The 25,536-nt window shown below is 34.2% G+C and overlaps 1 protein-coding gene across 2 annotated transcripts; it reads left to right on the top strand.

The window, feature by feature from the left end:
- The first annotated feature begins 1,065 nt into the window (after positions 1-1,065).
- On the top strand, positions 1,066-23,948 carry LOC148598831 (bystin-like). 2 transcript variants are annotated; one of them, XM_088562375.1, is made up of 11 exons: positions 1,066-1,246; positions 8,778-8,878; positions 10,208-10,316; positions 11,746-11,878; positions 13,480-13,622; positions 15,737-15,834; positions 17,292-17,370; positions 19,769-19,834; positions 21,324-21,532; positions 22,422-22,662; positions 23,824-23,948. In XM_088562375.1, the coding sequence occupies exons 1-10, from the start codon at positions 1,112-1,114 to the stop codon at positions 22,648-22,650; spliced, it is 1,302 nt and encodes a 433-aa protein (XP_088418501.1). In that variant the 5' UTR covers positions 1,066-1,111; the 3' UTR covers positions 22,651-22,662; positions 23,824-23,948. The 2 variants fall into 2 exon arrangements, with proteins under 2 accessions (XP_088418501.1, XP_088418500.1); XM_088562374.1 differs by lacking the exon at positions 23,824-23,948 and having other exon boundaries at positions 1,067-1,246; positions 22,422-23,743.
- Positions 23,949-25,536: the final 1,588 nt, after the last annotated feature.

The raw sequence follows: 25,536 nt of genomic DNA, 5'->3' as shown, positions 1-25,536 counted from the left end.
GGCCCGTTTTTCATAATTTGTTTTAGTCTCATTCGTTTGTTTATTGTTTGAAAACACCAACTCTATATAAAATTTACTTGACCCAACTTGACTAAAACTGCTTACATGCCAGTTGAATAATCATTTGATATTTATTGCATTAAATTTTATTTAATTATGTTTTGATTTGGTCCGTTTCGTTTAGACTACATTTTGTTTCGTACCTGTACCTATTTCGTTTTGTTTTGATTTCGTTTAGTATTTTACAGGTACTTAAGTCTGAATGCTAAAAGGCAGAGTTTTAATAAACCGATTAACTGATAACCAAATAATAATAGTAAGGAAAATACGCACTGCGATCGGATCTGTACCGCTATGTTGTTTTTATCTAATTTTGTTAGAACACCGAGAACCTATTGCATATGTAACATATTTTTTAAAGGACACATGGTGAAGAGTACTGTAATCTAATTTACTTGTTTTATTTACAATCATGGATTTTCATAGTAGTATTCATACAAACTGAATCTCTAAAAATCATGTTGTAACGATTTGAACTGACCTTGAATGGACTATATAAAATATCAGTAGCTGTATTCAAAGAGCCAACAAATATAAAGAATTCTTTCATAAGTGCCAACAGAGATCTATAATTATATTAATATTACAAATTTATGGTGAAAATCATTCACACTCGATCTAGTACCGGATTTTGTAAATTTAATCAACGAAATATGTTTGAGCATGAATGTGCTTTTTAAATCCCTAATTTAGTTTTAAGACACAGTTGTTCCATATTCTTCTCTGGGTGTCTGGATTTTTTTTCTTTTTCACTGTGAGTAAGAAATTATTTCTTGTTTAGCAGTTGCAGATAGAGTTACAATCTACAAAAGTGAGTTTTTGGTTGAGTAAAAAAGAGATATTTTTAATGAAGGTCCAACCTCTCCGGCCAATAAAATGGTTACTGTTTTTTTTTAATTATTAGATAAGAGTACTTTCTTGTTTTTGTTTGCGACAAAAAAGCCGCTGGTTTTTGAAAAAAATGGATAGAGAAATCTATCCTTTATTTAGATTATTCGGAATATCTCGTACAATTTCCATCTTTTTACAGAAACACGTGAAATTTGTAAACATGGGAAAGTCAAAGAAAGTTCAAATTTCCAAAAACGGAGGATCATCGTCATTAGCCGATCAAATACTCACAGACAAGACAGTGAGAACAACCAATAGATCTAAGATTCGCAACAGAAACGAAGAAGATGACACAGTATGACTTGTATTTAAGTTGTAACACCATATATACTGCCGTATACTGGCCATGACCATGTCATCGAGTAATTCTCGCCAGTCAATTTTACGTCCTCTCCTGTGAAAAAAGTTCATGCTAAAAAAGATAACTCTTAACGCCTAATAGATTGCTAATATTTCACTTTTAAAAAAGAGCTACCCTGCAACAATTTTCATTAAGGAATAAAATTTTGCCTTGGTGAGCAGATTTGCGAGAATTGCTTCTCTCTTGAAAATGGTGAGTTGTAATCTCTTACCATTATATACATTGTAGAGTTAGTGTGCCGTTTATCGGACACACTTGGTCTGAAAGGTTACTGTCAATCCAACAGGGGTTTTATATTGCCGGGGAAAGAAACAGCATCTGAACGATCATCTAATATACGATTTTACCCAGTACCAATTGGTTGTTTGCACCTTTGTAACGTATATATTGTCTAACATGAGTTTACCTGAAAACTGGTTGAATCGGACAACTTTGGGAAATATCGGTCAGCAGTTCGGGGTTATATCGGACAAGGAATTCCTATTTGGGTATTATCGGACAGCAAACGAATTGTTAAAAATTTTTTTTACAATTCCCGAAACAGTGTTAAAACATTAAATCTACATGTAATTCTACATTGACATGATTAAAACATTTCAATTTATGTATTATTTCTTTTGTATTTATTATATATGTAGTTAATATTTTCTACATGTACATGTTTTGTTCAATAATTACAATGTCTTTTTACTTCTTCACTTTTTGTTTTTTGTTCACAGATTTTGTTACGGTAGATATCTTTCTCTTTTGATTTTCCTGTCGTTTTTGTTCTCGCTTAATTTTTCTTTCCTCTTTTCTTTTTCTGTTCTTTGCTTTTCCTCCTGGTCTTTTTTTCTTATTAAGATAAATCTCATCTGATGTTAGCAGTCTGTGTGTTTTAATTTGGTTTCGATTAGGCTGTCAGTGAATTAGGCATGCAATCAAGATCAAGTTCGACAGCTTGCTCAACAACGGCTGGTAGTGACAGGGCTTCTTCAATAGATGTCTCTGATAACATTTCAAGCTGTCCAGATGTTATGAGATCAAGAAGAGACTCGGCCATGTCAATGTCCAAAATCCTGGCTTCGCCATTTTCATTAGCCATAGCTATAGTTAATGTTTGATCATTTGTAGAGAGATTAGCAGGCATTTCTGCTGATTCAGACAAAACATTTTCTTTTGGTGCTGTATTAAGGGTGTCAAAAGGCACAGATGGTGCAAATGCAGATTCGGGAATCTTTGATGGGTCAAATAGATGTATTCCACAAACCTCAAATCCTTTGATAATGTTTGAGGACGTTACAGATTTTAGATAAGAGTCACGAAACAACCACGGCCATTCCCATTTAATGACCAAATTTGTTGGTGAATGGCTCATAAAGTCACTACACTGTCGATCATACTCTGTCTGGAAAGGACCGAACACGGTCTTATCCAATGGGTTTAAGTACTGTGTAGTGTGGGGTAGGAGGGCAAAGAGCTCAATGTGGTTTTCTAGAGCTGCATCAATTAACCCTAAGGTTTTGTGTGAGCTGTGGCAATCGAGGATTATAATTTGCAGTCTGTCGATTCCACAATGTTTAATGAAGTGATCTTTGAACCAAGCAACTCCTAAATGATCCTCCATCCAGGCTTTCTTTTGGTATGTGTATTTTGTCCTTGGTAGACCTTCACTAACATTGTAAGCTCGTAAGCCTTTTCAGTAAGACCCTTAATTATTGCCAGTGGTGGGATCTGGCCCCCAGCTGCGTTCACACACTCCAATACCGTGACACCATCTCGACAATTTCCAACTCTTCCCAGAACATTTCTTTGGTCCATCTCCACAAGAATCTTTGCTGGTTTGTGAGTTAAAGAAACATTTGTTTCATCTATGTTCCAGATAAGTTGGGGATTGTTGTGCAGATTTAATTTTGTTTAAGTTTCATTTAGAGCGGCAAAGTACCTGCCAGTGACATCTTGATTGAGCATACATGCTCATATGTTATTTAAGGGAGTTGGCGATCTGAAGACTATATGAGGATGTCTCTTTCTGAATCCATCAAACCAGTCCTGTATGCCATTCCTAAACGGGGTCTTAAGTGATAGAGCTTTTGACAATCGTGCCATTTTAAAGCAAAGTTGAGCTCTTGTTATTCCAAAACCCATTCGACCTGCCTCTATGATCTTGACAGCCACCTAATTTTCAACCTTGAGCGGAAACACAGGTTTTTTCCAGGAAGGGACCCTTCTTGTATTTGTCCCGAAACTTGATCAGCAATTGTTGATTTGGGTACTCCAAAATGCTTAGATGGTTTTCTAACAGACACAACTCCACTTTTTGCAGCAGTTCTGGCCTTGTCAAGTAGTTAAGGATTATACTGGCACCTAACACTGTTGCCTTTTCTTGGCGTAACCTGGAAATAATAGAAAATGATATTTTATTGTAGCTGCATGTTCAATTTTGCAATTAAGTTATTGCACACTTCTGTTTTTTCAAGGATTGACAAACTCTTATTAAATATATTTATTCTTATATAATTTTACATTATTAAATTAATTCAATATCAAATTATCCATTTAAAATAGAAAAATGTATGAATTTCATATTTTCATGTTTTAACAATCCTGTCCGATAATGCACTCAAGCTTGAAAATAGGTTTTTTACTGTAAGGGGTTTATTGGACAGTTTTAAACTGAAGAATACTAGTGGAAAAGAAAGGCAAAGCACTTAAATAAATCTGTTTTATTAAAAATAACTCATACACTTTGACAGACAAAATTATTTAGATGAATATTCATAAGTAAAAAGCCGATTTTAATAGATTTTACTTACCAGATATTTTTGGAAAATGCAGACGAACTTTTCAGGCAAACTGAAATCGATGGGTAGATGGGAATGTGTTTGAGTTGACCAATCAGATGACCCGTTTTACCAGCAGTCTTGGAATGGCGAGGTGCTTCATCGGACAGCATTAATATCAGCACAAATATCGTAAACAGGAGTGGGAGGATCAACCAAACAGAATAAAGCGTATAACTGTATTAAGTTTACTGTCCGATAAAAGCAGCATGTCCGATAAATAACACACTTACTCTAGTATAATTTTTTTTGGTTATTTCTTATTTAATAAGAGACAGGTGTGGCCTGTAAGAGGTGTCTTGTCATTAATTAGGCCAAAAAAAATATGTCTGTTTCGGGTTTCCTGACCGACTCTAATTTTTTCTCCCTACCCTAATACATTTTTTCTCCAAAATTGACAAAATCGGTAATTTCCGCCAATTTCCGGTATAATATTGATAATTTCTGGTAAAACCAAAAGTACGTTAAAAACCAGGTCAATAGCGTTTGAATAGGAGACTTATTTGTATCACGTAAATCCAAGCGTAAATACAGTGTACTTATATTATTAATAGGTGTGTATGTTAAAAATTAAACTTTCTACTTAAAACCAGACACTTTCATGACTTAAACATGATGCTATTTTACAAATATAGGCTCAATTTTAGTCGAGAAAAAATAAAATTAAAAAAAATGAAAATGCCGACTGACCTACCCTATTTTTGGGAGGAATGTAACCCTAAACAGACATTTTTTTTTGGCCTTATTGTGATTGGAAGGACTGCGTTCACAGTTGGCCTATCAGGCTGAAGCCTGGAAGTTCTACTCATATGGCATACGGTAGGGAGTGTATCAGAAACAAAAAAAGAATAATATTAGGAAGGCAATTTCCTCAAGTGTTAACGAAGACAGGAAGTTTGAAGCTTAATTAAGTATTAGGTTCCCTTTTCAACAAATTAGGTTTCCTGTCATTTATAATTTTGCCAGGTTTGTTTATGATTTTTTCAGTCCTGCAACTGACTAGTTTTCAGTATAATTCCAATTTCATAGCCACAATTTCTCATGACATCCCCACCCCTGCAGGATGACACAAAATAATTCCTTTTATATGAGGAAGGTGACTTAGATTGCAGGGTTTTATAGGAATCACTTCAATGGGAAATTGCTTTTTTGAATAATGTCAGACTAGTCTTGATCAAATAACATAGACATTTTTTGAAACATTTTGTTTAGGCATCATTTTGCCAATTTTAAAGCTTCATTAGATGTGTTTTACTTTGACAAAACTTCCTCAAGTGTCAGTATGAAGAATTTTTAGAGGAATTTTATACACATTCAAAGAGCAAAGTTCGCTTGCTTATTAAAATGATTGTATTTGTAAATTTATGGTCTTAATCAAGTAATTAATTACAATTTTAAGCCAAAAATTCTTAAAAGTTGGGAGAAATTTCTGAATGGTGCCAAATCTCCCTCTTTGACACAGGATTTCTGATATTTTATGAAATAACAGGATGCTCCTGGCTAAAGTTGGACACTTAATAGCTATTATAAAGCTATTTGTTAGAAAATGAGGACTTTATTAATGATGCATTTGTGAAGTCGCGATCTGCTGGAATATGTTGTGAAGTCAAAACCTACTGGAATATGTTGTGAAGTTGCAACCTACTGGAATATGTTGTGAAGTCACAACCTGTTTGACTATGGAAGACTTACGAGAACACCTGCATTGGAATATGTTGTGAAGTCACAACCTACTGGAATATGTTGTGAAGTCGCAACCTACTGGAATATGTTGTGAAGTCACGACCTATTTGAATATGGAAGACTTACGAGAACACCTGCATTTGCTGGGGCTAAAATTTCAAATGTCATTTCAGACAGAATGATTATAAGTTAGTCATGTTTCAGATCCCCTACATACATGTACCATATTTTCCAGACTATAAGTCGATACTTTATTTCAGCAAAGTGTCTGCCTTGATTTGTCGTCCACTTTGACCTATATAAGGATTTATCAAGAAAAAATGTTCATCTACATCGCATTTCATTAGATTTGTTAAGTTTACTTTTGATTGCTTTGATTCATTTCATTTCAATTTTGGGTATACTGCAATCAACAAAAGCTGTCACTCAAACAGCAAAAACCTGCAATCGAACTTGAAGATTATTGATCAGTGCCACTATCCTATATGATAGAATACAACGATGTTGATAAAAGCTTTGAAACCATTAAAATATATAAACAAACTAGAAGATGCGTTAACAGAACTCTTTTTACTGGAAAGACATAATTGAGTGTTGAGGAGTTATCTCTCCTTTAATATGCAAATTTATACCCATTTATACCCATTTTTTATTGTATTTCGAAACACTAGGTAATATTTTTTATTAATTACTGCTCGTAATTATGACCTATTCATCAAACTAATTTCCTGTTCATTTCACACATGGGTACCCAAGCTTGGCATGTTTACAATTTTGTACACCTGATGATCTAAGGCTTCAGAGCAGACAAAGTACACTTTAACAAAAATACAAGTATTGATTTCTATACAAATATATACTATACAGAAATACTATACAAAGTAAGATCACTGTATTAATATGCTGTTAAAAACAAACTGCTCTACTCAGATTTCTGCTGACACCTATGATATAAATGCACAGGTCTGACCCTCAACTTATCTATGTTTTTTTTTTGTCAATTTTGGTCAAAATTGGGTGATTTGGCTTACACTCCACATTGACTTATAGTCTGGAAAATATGGTATATAGGACATTGCTGACCATCCCTACTAAGTTCTGCGGTCAGCTGACTGATACAATAGGGTTAGGGGTAAAGATATGGTATATAGGACATTGCTGACCATCCCTACTAAGTTCTGCCGTCAGCTAACTGATACAATAGGGTTAGGGGTAAAGGTATGGTATATAGGACATTGCTGACCATCCCTACTAAGTTCTGCCGTCAGCTGACTGATACAATAGGGTTAGGGGTAAAGATATGGTATATAGGACATTGCTGACCATCCCTACTAAGTTCTGCGGTCAGCTGACTGATACAATAGGGTTAGGGGTAAAGATATGGTATATAGGACATTGCTGACCATCCCTACTAATTTCTGCGGTCAGCTGACTGATACAATAGGGTTAGGGGTAAAGATATGGTATATAGGACATTGCTGACCATCCCTACTAAGTTCTGCCGTCAGCTGACTGATACAATAGGGTTAGGGGTAAAGGTATGGTATATAGGACATTGCTGACCATCCCTACTAAGTTCTGCTGTCAGCTGACTGATACAATAGGGTTAGGGGTAAAGATATGGTATATAGGACATTGCTGACCATCCCTACTAAGTTCTGCGGTCAGCTGACTGATACAATAGGGTTAGGGGTAAAGGTATGGTATATAGGACATTGCTGACCATCCCTACTAAGCTCTGCGGCCAGCTGACTGATACAATAGGGTTAGGGGTAAAGATATGGTATATAGGACATTGCTGACCATCCCTACTAAGTTCTGCGGTCAGCTGACTGATACAATAGGGTTAGGGGTAAAGATATGGTATATAGGACATTGCTGACCATCCCTACTAAGTTCTGCGGTCAGCTGACTGATACAATAGGGTTAGGGGTAAAGATATGGTATATAGGACATTGCTGACCATCCCTACTAAGTTCTGCGGTCAGCTGACTGATACAATAGGGTTAGGGGTAAAGATATGGTATATAGGACATTGCTGACCATCCCTACTAAGTTCTGCGGTCAGCTGACTGATACAATAGGGTTAGGGGTAAAGATATGGTATATAGGACATTGCTGACCATCCCTACTAAGTTCTGCGGTCAGCTGACTGATACAATAGGGTTAGGGGTAAAGATATGGTATATAGGACATTGCTGACCATCCCTACTAAGTTCTGCCGTCAGCTGACTGATACAATAGGGTTAGGGGTAAAGATATGGTATATAGGACATTGCTGACCATCCGTACTAAGTTCTGCGGTCACCTGACTGATACAATAGGGTTAGGGGTAAAGATATGGTATATAGGACATTGCTGACCATCCCTACTAAGTTCTGCCGTCAGCTGACTGATACAATAGGGTTAGGGGTAAAGATATGGTATATAGGACATTGCTGACCATCCCTACTAAGTTCTGCGGTCAGCTGACTGATACAATAGGGTTAGGGGTAAAGATATGGTATATAGGACATTGCTGACCATCCCTACTAAGTTCTGCGGTCAGCTGACTGATACAATAGGGTTAGGGGTAAAGATATGGTATATAGGACATTGCTGACCATCCCTACTAAGTTCTGTTGTCAGCTGACTGATACAATAGGGTTAGGGGTAAAGATATGGTATATAGGACATTGCTGACCACCCCTACTAAGTTCTGCGGTCAGCTGACTGATACAATAGGGTTAGGGGTAAAGATATGGATGAAGACATTACATGTAGGTAAAAAAAACAGTGCTCAAACAACATACAATATTTATCATGTTACATGTATGGAGGATTTTTTTACCCGTCTTTACTTGAGACTGATTTAATGTGAAAATTATATAGTAAAATTTTACATGTGTCAAACTGCAATTTACTCAGAAGAAAACACAATTTGTGACAAGTTCTGTTATATGTGCTCCTTTAATTTTCAGTTTGTCAATGATAAATTATCAAAGAAGATTTTAGATCAGGCCAGACTGCAACAAGAGGAACTTGAAGAAGAACATGGCATCACTCGGAAAAGAAACAAAGGGTAAAAACATACAAGTGTACATGTATTTTTTATTTCCTGACTCTTCTTGTGAGTCATTCGTACATTGGTACATGTACATCAGTCATTCCAAAGGTTTTTGTGACATTACTGGACATTAACTTCACTATTGATAGTGGAATTACTAGACCAAATCAGTTATTTCCAGACCAAGAAAAAAAACTTTTTTTTTGTTGAACTTTTTTTTATAATTAAACATGTTTAGTCTCTGGCAGAGTTATTGACAAATCACTTTTATAGAGGTATTGAGGACTTGCCTTCATATTGAAGTAATACAACAGTATTTATTACAGTGCTCTTCAGAGGGACTTAATGGGGACTCAACATTGTTTGTTTTCTAAAGATTAAAATTCAATGTTGAAGTGTGTGATCAAAACTTAATGTGTTTTTGCTATGCTTCCAAACTCACAACTGATAATGATTTAAAAAAATACTTGTGGTTGGAAAAAGACCCCATTTTGAAAATCTGTTTACAGTTTGTCAACTCAAAAACTAAATATAGCGAAAGGGTTTTACATGAATTTGTCATGTATTTTTACAGACAATACGGCTAGTTGCTATTTATTTGCAATGATATGCTATTCTCAGCACATTTTTACTGGACTAGAGCCATTTTCATTTGACTTCTGCAAATGTCCAACAAACTTTCGGAATGACTGGGTACATGGTACATCTACCCAAGGATAGGACAGTGTTCTACCTAAGATTTATAGATAGCATCCTGGTACATGTAACCTCTGAATTTCAACATAGCACCACATATGTATTGGACCGTAAGTTCTTTTCAAAAAGCATTCTGGTAAAAAAATATACCATGAGGGAAATGTCATGTTTTATAATGGCCCTGGGGAGATCACTGCACAATACCTATCACCATACAGTATATTTTAATACAACACTTTATCCTGTCTTTGATTCAGTTTTTAAGATGAAGATAGCAATAGAAGCCCTCTTCCTTTGAACATTTTTATGTACCTTCTTTTAATTCAATAATTATAGTTCATTTCATATCTGTGATATAATGAATTTTTTTTTATGAAATCTGGATATCTTCAGATTGTATTAAATATTGCTAACACATTTCTAACATCATACAAACTCTGAAAAATCATCACATCATTAAAAATCGTCTCCTTTTACTCATGATGCAAAATTTCACCTAATAATAATGTGACCTTACTTGCAGAAGTGTTCAGGTGAAAGGAATATTCCAGTTTTCATTTTGACCCCTCAATTTTACAGGAATTTTGTGATTCTTTGTCGGTTCATTTTATAACAAAATGACAATTTTATCAAATGATGTTATTGTAGAGCTGAACCAATTAAGAAAAAAACAACACTAGATACAGGGCCCCCTGGTGGTCAATCTGACTCTGAAGAAGATCTACAGTCTGACAATGAGGAGTTCTATGAAGATATTGTAAGATCAATTTTATCAAAAATAGGAACTCAAAAAATCCACAACAAATTTGTACTATTTCTTAACATTTAAGCAATACGTGTATATTACATTGAAAATCTACAAATATTTTTCATGTTTTTGGTGGACAGAAAATTATATTTTGATGTTTTACATCAATTTCTTTCTGTCTTATTTGTTTTCACACCTGTGTGCATTAAGTGTCAGTCCCTGTAAGAATCAGGCAATGAATGAAGCATGGTATTTAAAAATCATCAGTTTGATAGTGTAATTTGACTTTTTGCAACATCGGAATCAAGGAAAAAAGACAACATTGTCAATATGTTGGTGCACTGAGTTATAATTTCATTGAAATGCACGGTAAATGTACATTTAAAGGGCAGGTAACTGTCAAAAATCTCATTTTTCTAATTTTCTGTTAAAAATTTTCTGAGTAAAGCCAGTGATACAGATAATGAAGAACGTTCTTTAGAAAAGGTATCCTTGAGTGATATTACATTGTCAAATCAGTGGGGTTTTGACATACATTGTACATGTTTCTGATCAGTGGGGTTTTGACATGCATGTTTCTGATCAGTGAGGTTTTGACATGCATGTTTCTGATCGGTGAGGTTTTGAAATGCATGTTTCTGATCGATGGGATTTTGACATACATTGTACATGTTTCTGATCATTGGGGTTTTGACATACATGTTTCTGATCAGTGGGGTTTTGACTTACATGTTTCTGATCAGTGGGGTTTTGACATTCATGTTTATGATCAGTGAGGTTTTGACATACATGTTTCTGATCAGTGAGGTTTTGACATACATGTTTCTGATCAGTGGGGTTTTGAAATACATGTTTCTGATCAGTGGGGTTTTGACATGCATGTTTCTGATCGATGAGGTTTTGAAATGCATGTTTCTGATCGATGGGGTTTTGACATACATGTTTCTAATCGATGGGGAATTTGACATACATGTTTCTGATCAGTGGGGTTTTGACTTACATGTTTCTGATAGGTGGGGCTTTGACATACATGTTTCTGATCAGTGAGGTTTTGACATACATGTTTCTGATCAGTGAGGTTTTGACATACATGTTTCTGATCAGTGGGGTTTTAACATGCATGTTTCTGATTTTTTCCATTTTGCCTGATTCTTACACAAACTTACACTTAATAAAGAATTATGATTTCTTCTGTAGAAGTAGAGCATAGTGCACCTGATAAAATCCATAACAGAACCAGCTGTGTATTTAACCTGGCACTTTAAACCAAGACCCTACCAACTTAGTTGAGCAATTACTGCTTTAGTGCAGTTAATGGAAATGGAGCACAGTTTTAAAATTTTCTACCTGTATGACGAAGCAAATGCTACATTTCCAATTTAATTTGTTCACCGGTATAATTGATTCTAAGCTATTTTTTCACATTTTAAATTTACAGGAGATTGATGAAGATGATGAACAAGCTTTGCAAATGTTTATGTCAACAGAACCAGCTAAACATAGAACTTTGGCTGACATTATCATGGAAAAAATTACAGAGAAAAAGACTGAAGTCCAGTCTCAAATGTCAGGTGAGTTGATTCCCTTGTGTCAAAGTCATCACATGAGGAATATTATTCATAATGAATTTCTTTGAATTTGTTCCTAATCGATCACAGTGGAGTCACTATTTACAAATAGACCAAAACTTATCTAAGTGGAATCCTAGTAACCTCTCTAAATTTTTCTTAAATTTTAATGCATTTTGGAACTCTATATTGAAAACCTGCTGAAACCATTAAATTATTCAGCTTGAAAGATGTTTTGTTTCACTTTCTATAGATTGTTTGTATTGCAAAAATACATAGAATAATCTGTGATAATACATAGTTAATTGCCAGATGTCTGATTTATGGACCAAAAAAACCAGGGGAAGATTCTATAGATTGTTTATATTTATTGCCAGGTGTCTGATTTAGGGGCAAAAAAAACAAGGGAAGACATTTTTTAGTAATGATTTAAAGGGGTTTATTTGTTTTAATACAATATGAATGAGTGGAAATCTTTTCTCCAAGTATTGTTTTATGCAGTTTTCAATATTTTTTGTTGTGGATTTTAAAGTGGTTTTTGGACATATTTTGTCAAAAATTTCCTTGATACAATAGGCTTTCTTGGTTGGAGTAAGTTGTAGACCCATCTGGCCATTGTCTCCTGCAAAAGAAAAGTAATCAAAGTGTTTAGAAAATTAATCAAAGTGTTTTTACCCTTTTTGGCAAAATTAACACATTTTGGCTCTATTTTGCACAAGGATTTCCAAATAATTCCTTGGGTTAAAAAAAGAGTTTTTTTGTGAGGTACCCTTACATTAAATTACATACATGTACAGTCAAACCTCGATGTGTCGAACTAGGGTTAGTCAAAATTTCAGATAACACAAAATAATTACGAAGTCCCAGCAAAATACCCCTTACTCCAATACAATTTTACATCAGATCTAGATGACTCAAACTCTGATAACTCAAGGTAATCAATCAGTCACCTGGATAGGGCTTCGAGGTTAATTAACCCTGATGTCTCGAAGTCAACTAATTAATCAGAAAATTGATTGCTTTATTACAAACCATGATTGAAGTGTGTTTTAGCAATGATTAGCCTGGCTTTTGAAATGAATTTGTTGTCACTCTTTATGGCTTGATTTGTGTATTTAGTTAATTCAAAATTATGCGTGTAGGGAAAACATGGTTTGATGATACTCCTGATTGTGAGTATTACAAAGCATCATTTTATGAACTTATGACATTTTTCAATGTACAAAAAATAAAACGGAAATTTCGTGAAAACGCTTGGTGCCATTCAGTATTTCAAACATGATATACAACATACACACAAATATCTTCCTATATGAAATGCAAGACATTAGGAAGTACTGTGTAAAGTGAAGTACATGTACATGTACAAGCACAACAAATGATATAAATGCAGAAACAATCATGGACCAAACTACTAGTATTTCTTGGTTATACTTGACCTTGGATTACTCGAACCGCAGATAACTCAAACATTTTTGCTTGGTCCCTTCGACTTTGAATTAACAAGGTTTGACTGTATCATGCAATATTCACGTTGATTTGACCAAGTTTATTTTCGGGACTGAATTTGATATAATCCCTTCATACCCGTTTTTTATTTTTAGATAATGCCAGTGTTAACATGCAGCAGCTTGACGAAAGAGTGGTGAAGATGTATAAAAGTATAAAACAGATTTTACAGAGATATCGCAGCGGCAAACTACCAAAAGCATTTAAAGTGATACCAAGTTTACAAAACTGGGAGCAGGTAAATGAGTAAAAATGCAATAAGCAAATTTTGAAAGAATTTTTATAGACAAGTGATAACTCCTAGATTTTGTTCTGATGCATATATGAACCTAAAATTGTTCTCCTGGATCTGTGCAAATTTCTATAGTAGACAATTAATTGAAAGAACTTCAAATTCTGACCAGGTAAAAGTTTTCATCATGATGAGATCTATATGTGATGTAATTTTTCGTGAAAATCAGTTTACCCATGTTGGAGTTATTGCCCTTTTTGGACATTTTTTGCTGTTTTTGATGTTATTACTTTCAAAATTCTTCTCCTCAGAAAGTACTGTACAGAATTTAATGAAAGTTTCTGTTTTTGGGATATCCTGCACAAAATGACAGTTTGGATTTTTGATTGATGAAAAAAACATTACAGCTGTTACTAAAAATAGAACATATATGTCACAATACAGTTTTTTTGCAAAAACTGTAAACTTAAGCAAAATTCTAATGGAGAGTAACTATTGTTCGCATCAGAAGACGGACCTTTGCTGAAATTTACAAAATTTGTTGCCTGTTGTAGGATTTATGGCCCCTAAAACAGATTTTTTTTTACAACTCTCTGAAACCAAATGTAACAAAATTTAAGAATTATAATTTTTTTTTGGGTTGTCCTCCACAAACTGATCATTTAAAATTCTTCATGAGTCAAAAATCATGGTCATCATTACTGAAAATAGAACAAATGGGTCAAAATGCTTTTTTTTTTTTGGCTTTTTTTCTTCAGCTATAGAAGAATCATGAAAATGAAAGCTACCCATTTTACAACCATTTTCACCAGTTGCTCAGATTCCTTCTTAAGGAAACTACAATGTAGGTGTTACAAGTTGAATGGTAATTAAGAAAGATCGATCTTGGTAGCCATTTTCTGGCAAATTTTTATACTTGCTTTGATTTCAACTATAATTGGTTTATATAATAAACATGGTCTCCTGATATGAATGGTGATGATGAAAATATTGGATAGCCATGGTTTTACTTCATTTTATGTTCTTTTTCAGCAAATGTATACTAGGCCAATCCCCCATCAGACCCGGTGGAATAACAGGACCCCTGCCCAATTTTTTTTTTCAAGAAGTTCATAAGACACATTTTGATGGCATTTCCAATCTTTTACAGTGCCTTAGGTACTCTTTTGAACTTACAGTGTTCATCAATATATGCTCTTTCTCAGCAATTTTTTTTTCATAAGCGGTAACAAAGCATGATTCCTTTACATCCTTAGTAAATAAGGTATGGTTTGCCTGGTGAGCAATTCAGGCTCTTCAAGAGCCTCTTATTTTTTCCTTCATGTGCCACACTTTATACATACCTTTTGCTTGATTCCTAGACAGGGAAGTACTTAAGTACTTATTAGCTGAAAGTACATTCATGATTGACATAGAAATAAAATCTCGACTAGATGACATATGTTGAGCTTTACTTTAGAATACCTACAGAGATGTATTCTTCATAAAATTAAAAATACTACCAGGTATATGCAGTTGAAGTTGAGACAGAAAATATTACATTTTATTATATAGATGTCAGTGTTTTATTGAATGTTTCCAGTGTAATAATTTTCAATAATTCACACTGTGAAGTAAATTTGGTAATTTCACTCTCGGACTTCTGCCAAAACGTTACAACTTATATATGTATCAATCCGCCAATCACAGAATTTAAAATTCATGTTGAAAATATCAATGAATTATGAAGAAAATCTATGTAATAAATAGGATAATCCATTGGTTATCGTGAATTACCAAAATATTATCACTTGTGCTGAGAACACTCGAGGATTTAACTCATATGCGGAACAAGTTCCGTACACTCATTATATCTAGGCGTTCTTTGGCATCCCTGATGATAATTTGGTTATTCACTCTTTCCAGTTAATTATCCTATTAGAGTCTGATAAGTCCAGATGTGATATTCTTTTGAGATGTTCAAAACTGGGTTGTTGACAATGTTATTTTATTGTAACTGTCATTGGAAATTGCTGATTATTTTTCATATCAAGGCAGTAGCCTGAGATAGGAAATATCTGGCAGTTAGAACAAATGGAAAAAATAATTTGTTGATTAATATATCTTTATATTGTGTATAGATTCTGTACTTGACGGAACCAGAGACATGGTCTGCAGCTGCTATGTACCAAGCTACAAGAATATTTGCTTCTAATTTAAATGCTAAAATGGCTCAAAGGTATGTGTTACTTCAAAAGGCCTAGCAAAAAAGTACTTGTGTTTCCTGGAAACATGTCAGAAAATGTTAAAGAGTTGGTAGATAGGCATAGTATTTCTTTTATGCATGTATATGTTACCCAAGTCAAAAAAAAGAATACTATGTCTGTCCCCTGCCTCCCTACCTACGTTGAACATTTTATGGCCATTTTGATTCAAGCACGGTTAAAATCTAGATTGTTTCTCCATTAATGCAATGTAAAATGTGTTTGAAAAATGAAATATTTTGTTTGTTTGTTGGGGTTTAACGCCCGAGCAGCAATATTTCAGCTATATTCAGGTGATGAACATGAAGTGGATGATAAAATGAACATGAAATGATGATGAAATAAAAAATGGGATGGGACACAACGATAATGGGGTTGACATATTTTGATTGCCACTGGAAATAGGGGGAGGTGGGTAGGGTCGGGCAATTTAGCCTCCTGTGGCGGCGACCTATGGTTCCTACTCCAGGAGAATACCACAGTAGGATTCTTTAACGTGCGAGGAATGTGGCATCTTTCCCAACATGGTGCACCACTATGGTTTGTGGTCAGGTTTTCCGTATTATAGCCTGACAACCCCAGCATGTAACACACCAGCGGTACCCCATTCCACCACCTGGGGCACACAACTGAAATAATTTCCCTACCTACCTACTCTAATTTATTTCTGCTAGTAGCAGGAAACAATACTATTTTTTTGCCTAAGTTGTATTTCTTGTTGCTTCGGGTCTTCTTTTAAATTTGAATTTGATTTGAATCTAACATGTTTAAGTTGATGTGTCAGAACAGACCTAGTATTTACACGGAACGTTAATTGCCTAGTATTTACACCGAACGTTAACTGCCTAGTATTTACACCGAACATTAATTGCCTAGTATTTACACCGAACGTTAATTGCCTAGTATTTACACCAAACGTTAACTGCCTAGTATTTACACCAAACGTTAACTGCCTAGTATTTACACCAAACGTTAATGTTTTTAGAGGGCTTAGTTATGACACTTTAAGTTACATGAGTAAATAAAGAGCTTAGGCCTTTTCTTGGAAAGAATACCCAGAAGGTCAGAGGGAACACCACAGCTTAAAAGGGGTACCACCAATGGAATTTAATTACATTATCTTATTGTGACTGTAATTTTATCAAAGAATGAACAACCGTAATAAGCTAATTTCAATACAAGTAAGTTCTGATCTCCTTCAGTATTCTTTCCTGAAAAAAATGCCCTAAACATGAATGTGTTGCAAAAATTCTTTCATACTCAATTAAAGCTAGTAAAATGGAAATGGAAAATTGTCCATGTGATAATGACCATAAAAGAAAAATGCTTGCATAATAAATGAATCATGTAGTCATCAACACCAACAATGTTCTTGTTTACAAATTTCAAAGGAAGCTTGATTGTGTTTATCATCATGTTTTGTCTTTTTCAGATTTTTTAATTTAGTTTTATTTCCAAGATTAAGAGATGATATTTCTGAATACAAAAGATTGAATTTTCATTTATACATGGTAGGTGCATCATTGTGTATTATATGGAAAAGGTTTATTTACCTTACATATATATACATGTATAACTATTTAGGATTTTTTTAAAAACTTTTATACCCGTCTTCCAACTCATTAGTATCCATGTTGTCTGTTCATTACAAATTTCTATTTGGGCTATCCCAGAATTAATTGTGCAGGGAGGGGGAGGTTCAGGAGTCATCTCTATCCCAGAATTAATTGCACAGGGAGGGGGAGGGTCAGGAGTCATCTCTATCCCAGAATTAATTGTGCAGGGAGGGGGAGGTTCAGGAGTCATCTCTATCCCAGAATTAATTGTGCAGGGAGGGGGAGGGTCAGGAGTCATCTCTATCCCAGAATTAATTGTGCAGGGAGGGGGAGGTTCAGGAGTCATCTCTATCCCAGAATTAATTGTGCAGGGAGGGGGAGGGTCAGGAGTCATCTCTATCCCAAAATTAATTGTGCAGGGAGGGGGAGGGTCAGGAGTCATCTCTATCCCAGAATTAAATATTGATGGATGGTTGTTATTTAAGAAAGTTAGCTTTATCAGTGAAAGAAAATAAACTAAAATGGAATGCATGGTAGGGTTAAATAAAGAGTGCCTCACCACTATACATTTATTTGTGGAACAATCCTTACAGATTTCTCAGCTTGAGAAGGAATGCTTAGATATTTGATATATACAACTTTTGTGTGATGACATTTGTTTCCAGGTTCTTTGCTTACCTACAACTTCCTATTGACCACACATTTTAGTAATTTTTATATGACCACACAAACTTTTTCTGTTGTAGTATGATTTTAGGCTATGGCTATGATTGATGGAGCTCCATGACATATTTTAGACAAAATAACACCTCTGCACTTGAGCAATCATCTACTTCTGTGTCAACAAATTTCTTCATTTCCGTCAGAATATTTTTTAGCCATCCATAGTTATAGTCTTAAAATCTACATATATAGGATGTCACTGGCACTTCGTCCATATAATAGTACCACCCTGTCTTAATTGTTGTTGTCCCTTTATGTTCGTTTATTTACAATAACTTTAGTAACACTTAAAAAAGTGAGCACATTGTACCTATGGGTATTTTGGAGGACCCTAAAGTTTTTTGGAGGATTTTTACCCCACTCCTTTTGAAAATAATGGCTAAAAGAGGATACTGGGTATTATTATTTGAACTGATCAAAAAAGTTTATTTTTTTATTCATTTTTTTATTATTTTGATGTCAGTGTTGATTTCAAAATAAATTTTGTATTGGATTATTAAAGTCCCTGCATGTTTATTTGAGTCAGATTTCAGATATCTCTTGCTCATTTTGAGTTATAAGAGGTCTAATGGGCCATACCCTTAAAATCTACTTTTTTATTTGTAGCCCAATTTGAATTTTTGTAAAAAGATTCCTCATGAAAATTCCTGCCTGCTTTTAGCAATCAGTTTATTGATATCTCTTACAGTTTTCCATTCTCAATTGGTCAAATGAGCCAAACCCGTAAAGTATAAGTTTTTGTCACTTTTAATTAACTTTCAAATTTTGTGTGATATTGTATCCACACTTGCACAAAGTTCAACTTGCTGCAGCTAAATCATGCTGCACTTCTTGAAGCTCTTTATTAAGGTGATACATAATTATAGTTTTCAACTTCTATCAGAGAAAATAATTTGATATTTGGTATATTGCTTTTGTAAGATGACATGTACCATGTCTTCCTTTTCAAGGTTCCTTGCTATCTACATGTTAACCTGACGACATTATTTGACAAAAGTCATTGAGTGGTGTATTTTTAGCATGCTACATCATGCTGACCTTGTTAGCAATTTTTATATGAAAACTTGGTGGTAGAATATTCGCCATGAACCATGAAGTTGTTTTATATTTACATAAACAAACATGGTAAATACATCCTAATTTAGTTTTGTAAGGGTAACTTGGTCAAAAAGTAATATCACTTGTAATTATTAATTTTGTTTGATCAACTTTAATCAATGTTAAGTAATGATTCTTGATCAAAATGTACGGTTTAAGATTATTTGAATTGTGATATGCAGACCAATCAACACAGTACAAAATTAGGACATACAGAAAAACAACCAATCAGAAGCCACAAAATAACCTTGGCCATCCAGTTAAAACCAACCAATCAAAAGGCACAAAATTAGTTATTTAAATATTCAGAAATCAAAATCATTTACTTAAAATGCTGAACTAATTACAGTTGTATAAACCAACTAAATGCAAAAAGAAGATGATAAACTAATTTGTTGGGAGTTGTGATTATCATTTCATTTGTGATAGTATTGAGTTATTCACTCTTTCTATTTCTTTACCCATATACAACAGTTCCTATGAAGTAACATCTACAGTAGATTAAGTATATGTGTAACTGTTTTTTTTTCAGGCTGTGAAGAAGTCATTATTTAAACCTGCTGCTTTCTTTAAAGGAATCTTACTGCCTTTATGTGAGGTAAATACACTATTGATCAGCTGTTACCGGATGTAAATTACTTTTAAGCAGATCTGAAGTATGTTTTTTGTAAACCAGTCACTCTCTGCACTGGTTTGAAATGGTAGCTAATACATTTATTGTTTCATATGCAGTGTTTACAGGGTAACAGTTGATGAAGATAGGCTTGATCAAATTCCTTGTGCCCTGCAGGCCAAGAATAAAGTCTTCTATATAAGTGAACTATGTCCTAAGTCCCTCGTATGACATTGGTTGCAGAAGAAATATTGTTTTTATTAAGTCACTAATATTGTTAGTGACTTCTTGCACATGATTTGCATAATTATATATTACTACACCGCCTTATGCTGCTGATCTATGCCGTAAAACTGCCAATTCTAGCTTCATACGAGATCAAAATGTACCCCTTAAGTCTTAAATATAATACGCATGTGTTCTACGTAAGTCTTAAATATTATATGTGTGTTCTGTGTCTGTTTTTTGCTTGTATGAGAACAGGAAGTTTACATTACAAGATGAAATGGTGGGTTAGAATTGAATTTCATGTGATAATACTTGGTCTTTGATTTAGACACAGGGTTTGTTACTATTGACTATAGAGGTCATAAACATTATCAGGGCTCTGACAAATATATAAATATATTCAGGCGCATAGCTGCCGTTAAGCAAAAAAGCTTTTGCCTGCACTTAATTTTGCCAATTTTTTATTTTTTTTTAGATAAAATACATCCAGGAGAGGCATAAATGATGCTCTAAAATGCAATCTCCACGGAGCTTTGCCCCCCTGGACCCCCAGACCCCTTGCCGTAATTTTGCCTACACTTCAATTTGGCCTCAGCTACGCACCTGATATTTATCAGGGCCCTGACAATGTTTATGACCTATATAGTCATTGCCAGTTGTTTAATCTGGTTCAATGGTTAATATCTTATATGACCAAAAGATCGCTTAAAATTTGAGAGAAACTTGAGGCACAAGAACATTACCTGCACTTCCTTTTTACCAGTTGTTTTGATTGAGAAACATTTGGGGGATCACAGTTATGAAAGAGTAATCAAGCCAAGATTCTAGCAGAAGGCACCAGATTTTAAAGCATATTGCATTTGTGCCATTTCAGATGTTGAAAGCAAGACATAATCAGTGGAATAGAATATTTGACTATTAGCGACTTTGAAGACTTCAATCTATGATTTAATTTCTTTTCCAGTTTTACAAACGATTGTCTTATGAAAATACATGTATATTATAGAAACTTTTCTACATATTTTATAAAAACAGATTTTAGTGTTAACTGACAGTGCAATTTAATGGACTTCTTTATAAGTACAGGCTGTGATTAGATGGCTTTCACATGTTAAAAGTGCCTGTACCTATTTCTCTTTGTTATAAAACTTCAGTAGAGTAGAAAAGAGAGGTGTCAACAGCACCAGTACTTAATAGTAGTTCGTACATTAATGGTTATGGTTTTTTTTTTCTTTGTACTTTATAGGCAGGAAATTGTACATTGAGAGAAGCAGTAATCATAGCAAGTATCCTGGCCAAGAATTCTATTCCGATGTTGCATTCTGCTGCTGCTATTCTAAAGATAGCTGAGATGGACTACAATGGAGCTAACAGTATATTTCTGAGAACTTTGTTGGACAAGAAATATGCCCTGCCATTCAGAGTCATTGATGCAGTTGTCTTTCATTTTTTACGGTATGCAGTTGTGCAGTGGTTGTCAGAGGATGAGTATTTTGGAAGGGGCAATTTTCAGCATTTCTTACAAACATAATTTTAAGTAGCCATTTAAATGATTTTGTACTTCAATGGCCCATGACCCCTGCCTTTCCCAACCACTGGTTATGGTTGTAAATCTGTGTTTTTATATACAGCTATTGCCATTATTAAAAAAATATTCCTTGATTCTCACCCCCACCCACCCAATTTTTTAAGCCTACTTAATCTTTTTTTCATCAAAATTAATCACTGACTAAAATTTCTGCAAAATATTCTGTCTTGTCTGGACCAGATTAATAATAATCTATATTTAGTTACTCCCTGTTTATATGTCGTAGTTTTTCTCCACTGTTACTTTGACAAATGGTTTCAAATTGATGAAAACTGGTACAGGTGTAGCAGTAGACACACATATACGTTAATAGAGCTGTTTCAATATGATTGTGTAGGTAAAATCAATCACCAAGCACATATAGATATTGGTCATTTTTAGCGCAAGTCACAGTTACTGTGAGAAACCAAGTCTTTTTCATGCTATAAAATGGTTATATGTAAATGTTTCTATTGATTTTAACAAATTGTTATTGCCATGTCTGTCAGCACGAAATGAAGCTTCCTTTTGTTATTATTTTCCAAGTTGTTCATTTTTTATTTATGAGACTTTAAAGCACCACAAAAATGGGGAAGGCATGTCACATGCTTTATCTTGGTTATCAATGGTTACATAGAATTCACGTCATTGCTCTTCTCTTTAAACATTTTACAAACATTTATTTGTGCCCATCAAAAAGTTTAGTTGAATTATCCTTTCTTACCTGCCTGTAAATTTATCATTAATAGAATTTCATCGTTTCCTTTCTAATTATAGATTCATCCCAGACAAAAGAGAATTACCAGTTTTGTGGCACCAGAGTTTATTGACATTTATACAGCGCTACAAGGAAGATATCTCTTCAGAACAATGTGAATCTTTAATGGAATTGTTACGTGCTCATACACACGAGCAGATTACACCAGAAATCAGACGAGAACTTATCCATTCGAAAAGAAGAGATGTTGAAATGGGGGAGCCATCTGCAGAGATGGCAATGCAATAAAACTGTTTTATGGTTATTAGGAAATATTTATATTTTTATATTTAGGTATTTAGGTTTCACCTTGTCTGTCAGTTTGTCCAAACTATTTTCTAAGGAGCTTGCAGCATTAAATTGAAACTTTGTTGGATATAATATACATGATAAAACCAGGTGGAGATGTGCATACTGTCAGGAATTAATGTTTGGACAGAAAATGACAGCTGTTAGACCTAAGACATTTTTCAGCAAACTTGGTCTATTGTGTTGTTCACAACTCTTTCTCAACAACTTGCAGGATTGTAATGAAACTCCATACATTGTTAGATTATCATATGTAGATGTGCATTTTATCAGGAATTTATGTTAGGACAAAAATTGTAGAAATGATGGCTTTAGTACTTGAGCAATTCTCAGCATAACTTAGTCTGATGCATTGTCCTCGACTATTGTTTTGAAAATTAATTGGATGTTAGATTACCTTATGGAGATGTGCATATTGTCAGGAATTTATGTTTGGACAAAAATTGTAGTAAATGATAGCTGTTGTAATTTATGCATTTTTCAGCAAACCTTAGTCTGATGTGCTGGCCACAAGTCCTTAATGACTTGCATGGAGTGATGGATTATCACATGGAGATGTACATATTGTCAGGAATTACGTGTAGTCAAATTCTGTTATTTTGTTGTTGTCAACAAGAAATAGTACCGATTGCTGTTTGGAGTTGGGTGTTTTAGAAATTGCAGAAAGTTGTGTCAAAAATTTGTAATCTGTCCACCATAAAAAAAATTGTGTCCAGTATGAAACATGTGCCCACATTGGTCCCCAAAGATTCAATAGGCAGCAGGGGGTATTAAAGACCCTGTTTGTGGCAATGTCAAACTATGTCAGCTATACCGAAAATATAAGAGACTGTCCATGTAGAAACCAAGCAGATCCTTTGACATATGTGTTACAAAGTTTAAACTTTATGCCACCAATTTTTCATTCCAATGTATTGTTATACTCATTATGATGACAGGAAGATTTTTCTTTATCCAATGTGAATGAATGGGATATGATTATGTACACAGTTCTCTGGCAAATCAACCAAATTATTAAAAGATCAAAGAGTTATTTCCTTTTAATTTTAAGGTTGAAGAGCTCTCTATACTGTTTTTTTTTTCATTTAATTAACTAACATTCTTTTTTTTAAGGAAACATGAGTTAGGGTCTGCTATGGAAACCCTCCTAAGCTCAAAATAATCACATGTAATATTGTGGTTAGCTATTAGTTTCAAAATAATACTGTGGCATGTAAATATCAGCAAAATATTGGGAAACATCAAACAGGACAATTTAGAGACTTCAAAGTCTAAGGACCTAAACAGGGATCAGAGACGATCTTCATGTACATAAATGTACAATGATAGGGATGGAGCTTCAGAGATGTCCTGCATACATAGACCTCTCAAAATATGAATGGCTCAAAATCTTTTTGTCAGAAATGACATTATATTTCAGAAGTTACAAATGCTGATTGTTTGAACTCAGATGCACATCATGTGTTACAGGAAGTCGTGCAAATTCCCATGGATAAAGACATCAGGCATTTAATAGTATAACGATGAACTATCAATAAATTTAAATGTAATTTTAGTACAAATAGGTCCGTCCCCCATGGTTAAAGTCTAAAATTATGTTACACAATTATATTAAAAAGTAGCGATTATAGGAAAACACAAAGAATTAGCTATGTGAACTCTGGACCCACAAAAAAAACGGAATGTCCCGCACCCATCATTGCAAGTCAGTAAATCCAGAAAATGTCCAGCTCTATTGGCTGCAGTCCAGTAGGATAATGGAAAAGGTTAATATATCAGAGGCAATAACTCCACCGTGATGGAAAATGTCAGTACAAGGCCACCCATGGGTCTTCAATGAACGACAAGGAAACACAGCAACATAGAAGTAAACTGAAAGTGAAAATCAAGTAATACATGTACATACACAAACCAAAAAAATGCTGTCTTGAACGATTTGACAACATCATTATGAAAAGCGGGTAGTTAACAAAAGGGGTGAATAATCATCCCTGTTATCGTAAATTGTACTACAAAGTTTACCATATTAATATGAATAAATTATACTTAGATCAATGAACGAACAGTCTTTATTGTCAATATTTTATATATTTCAAATAAAGATCTGTAGAATATATATATCTTTAGTATGGATATTAAAGTCGTCGTTGAGAGCCCAACTATCGTCCAAATATCTTAAGGTGTTATTAATTTCATCTTCCAAATGTTTGGTAGATTCCCTATTTATCCTAGTCATAAAGTGATATTCGTAACAATACGGAAAGAGCACAATAAGTAATGCACAACTGGTCCCCATGAAAATTCCAATAACTTAACGACAATCGTTATCACCAATGCGAACGTATATGTTGTCTAACAGGAATTCGAGTGCTATAACAATTCGACATAATATATTCATATCTCGATTTCTCAAAGGACAATTTGATTAGATATGCGAATTTTTGTGTTATGAAAGTGTAGTAAAATAGAAAGTCTGTTTGCAATTGTTGAGCAATGACTAGAAGAGGAAAATAAATTCATATTTATAAAGTAAATTGGGAAGTTTGGGAAGCCAGTACATAGTGAGATTGATGTTATTTCTTCATAGACCGAAAACAAATATATGTCATTCCTTAATAAGACATGTTTTAAAGGAATGATACAATACAGTATTAACGAGTTGAGTTTTGAATTGTAACTTTAGAACAAACTTTACATATATTCAATGATATATTTGTATTAAACTTGTTTTCAAAGTTTCGGTCCTGAAAATTAATGAACAACTTGGTATACTAAAGAATGCAAGATGAAAAAAATTGTCCTATTGTATTTCGGATTGTGTTTACG

Source organism: Perna viridis, chromosome 14, assembly GCF_037379345.1.
Source record: "Perna viridis isolate PV_CMFRI_1.1 ecotype Kerala chromosome 14, ASM3737934v1, whole genome shotgun sequence".
NCBI lineage: Eukaryota > Metazoa > Mollusca > Bivalvia > Mytilida > Mytilidae > Perna > Perna viridis.
The sequence above is the reverse complement of the archived record's forward strand: the minus strand, read 5'-3'. Positions and strand labels throughout refer to the sequence as shown.

Coding starts and splice junctions, on each gene's coding strand:
- LOC148598831 (XM_088562375.1), top strand. CDS start 1,112: ATGGGAAAGTCAAAGAAAGTTCAAATTTCCAAAAACGGAGGATCATCG. Junction 1,247..8,777: donor GAAACGAAGAAGATGACACA/GTATGACTTGTA, acceptor TTTAATTTTCAG/TTTGTCAATGATAAATTATC. Junction 17,371..19,768: donor TGAATTTTCATTTATACATG/GTAGGTGCATCA, acceptor TTTTTTTTTCAG/GCTGTGAAGAAGTCATTATT.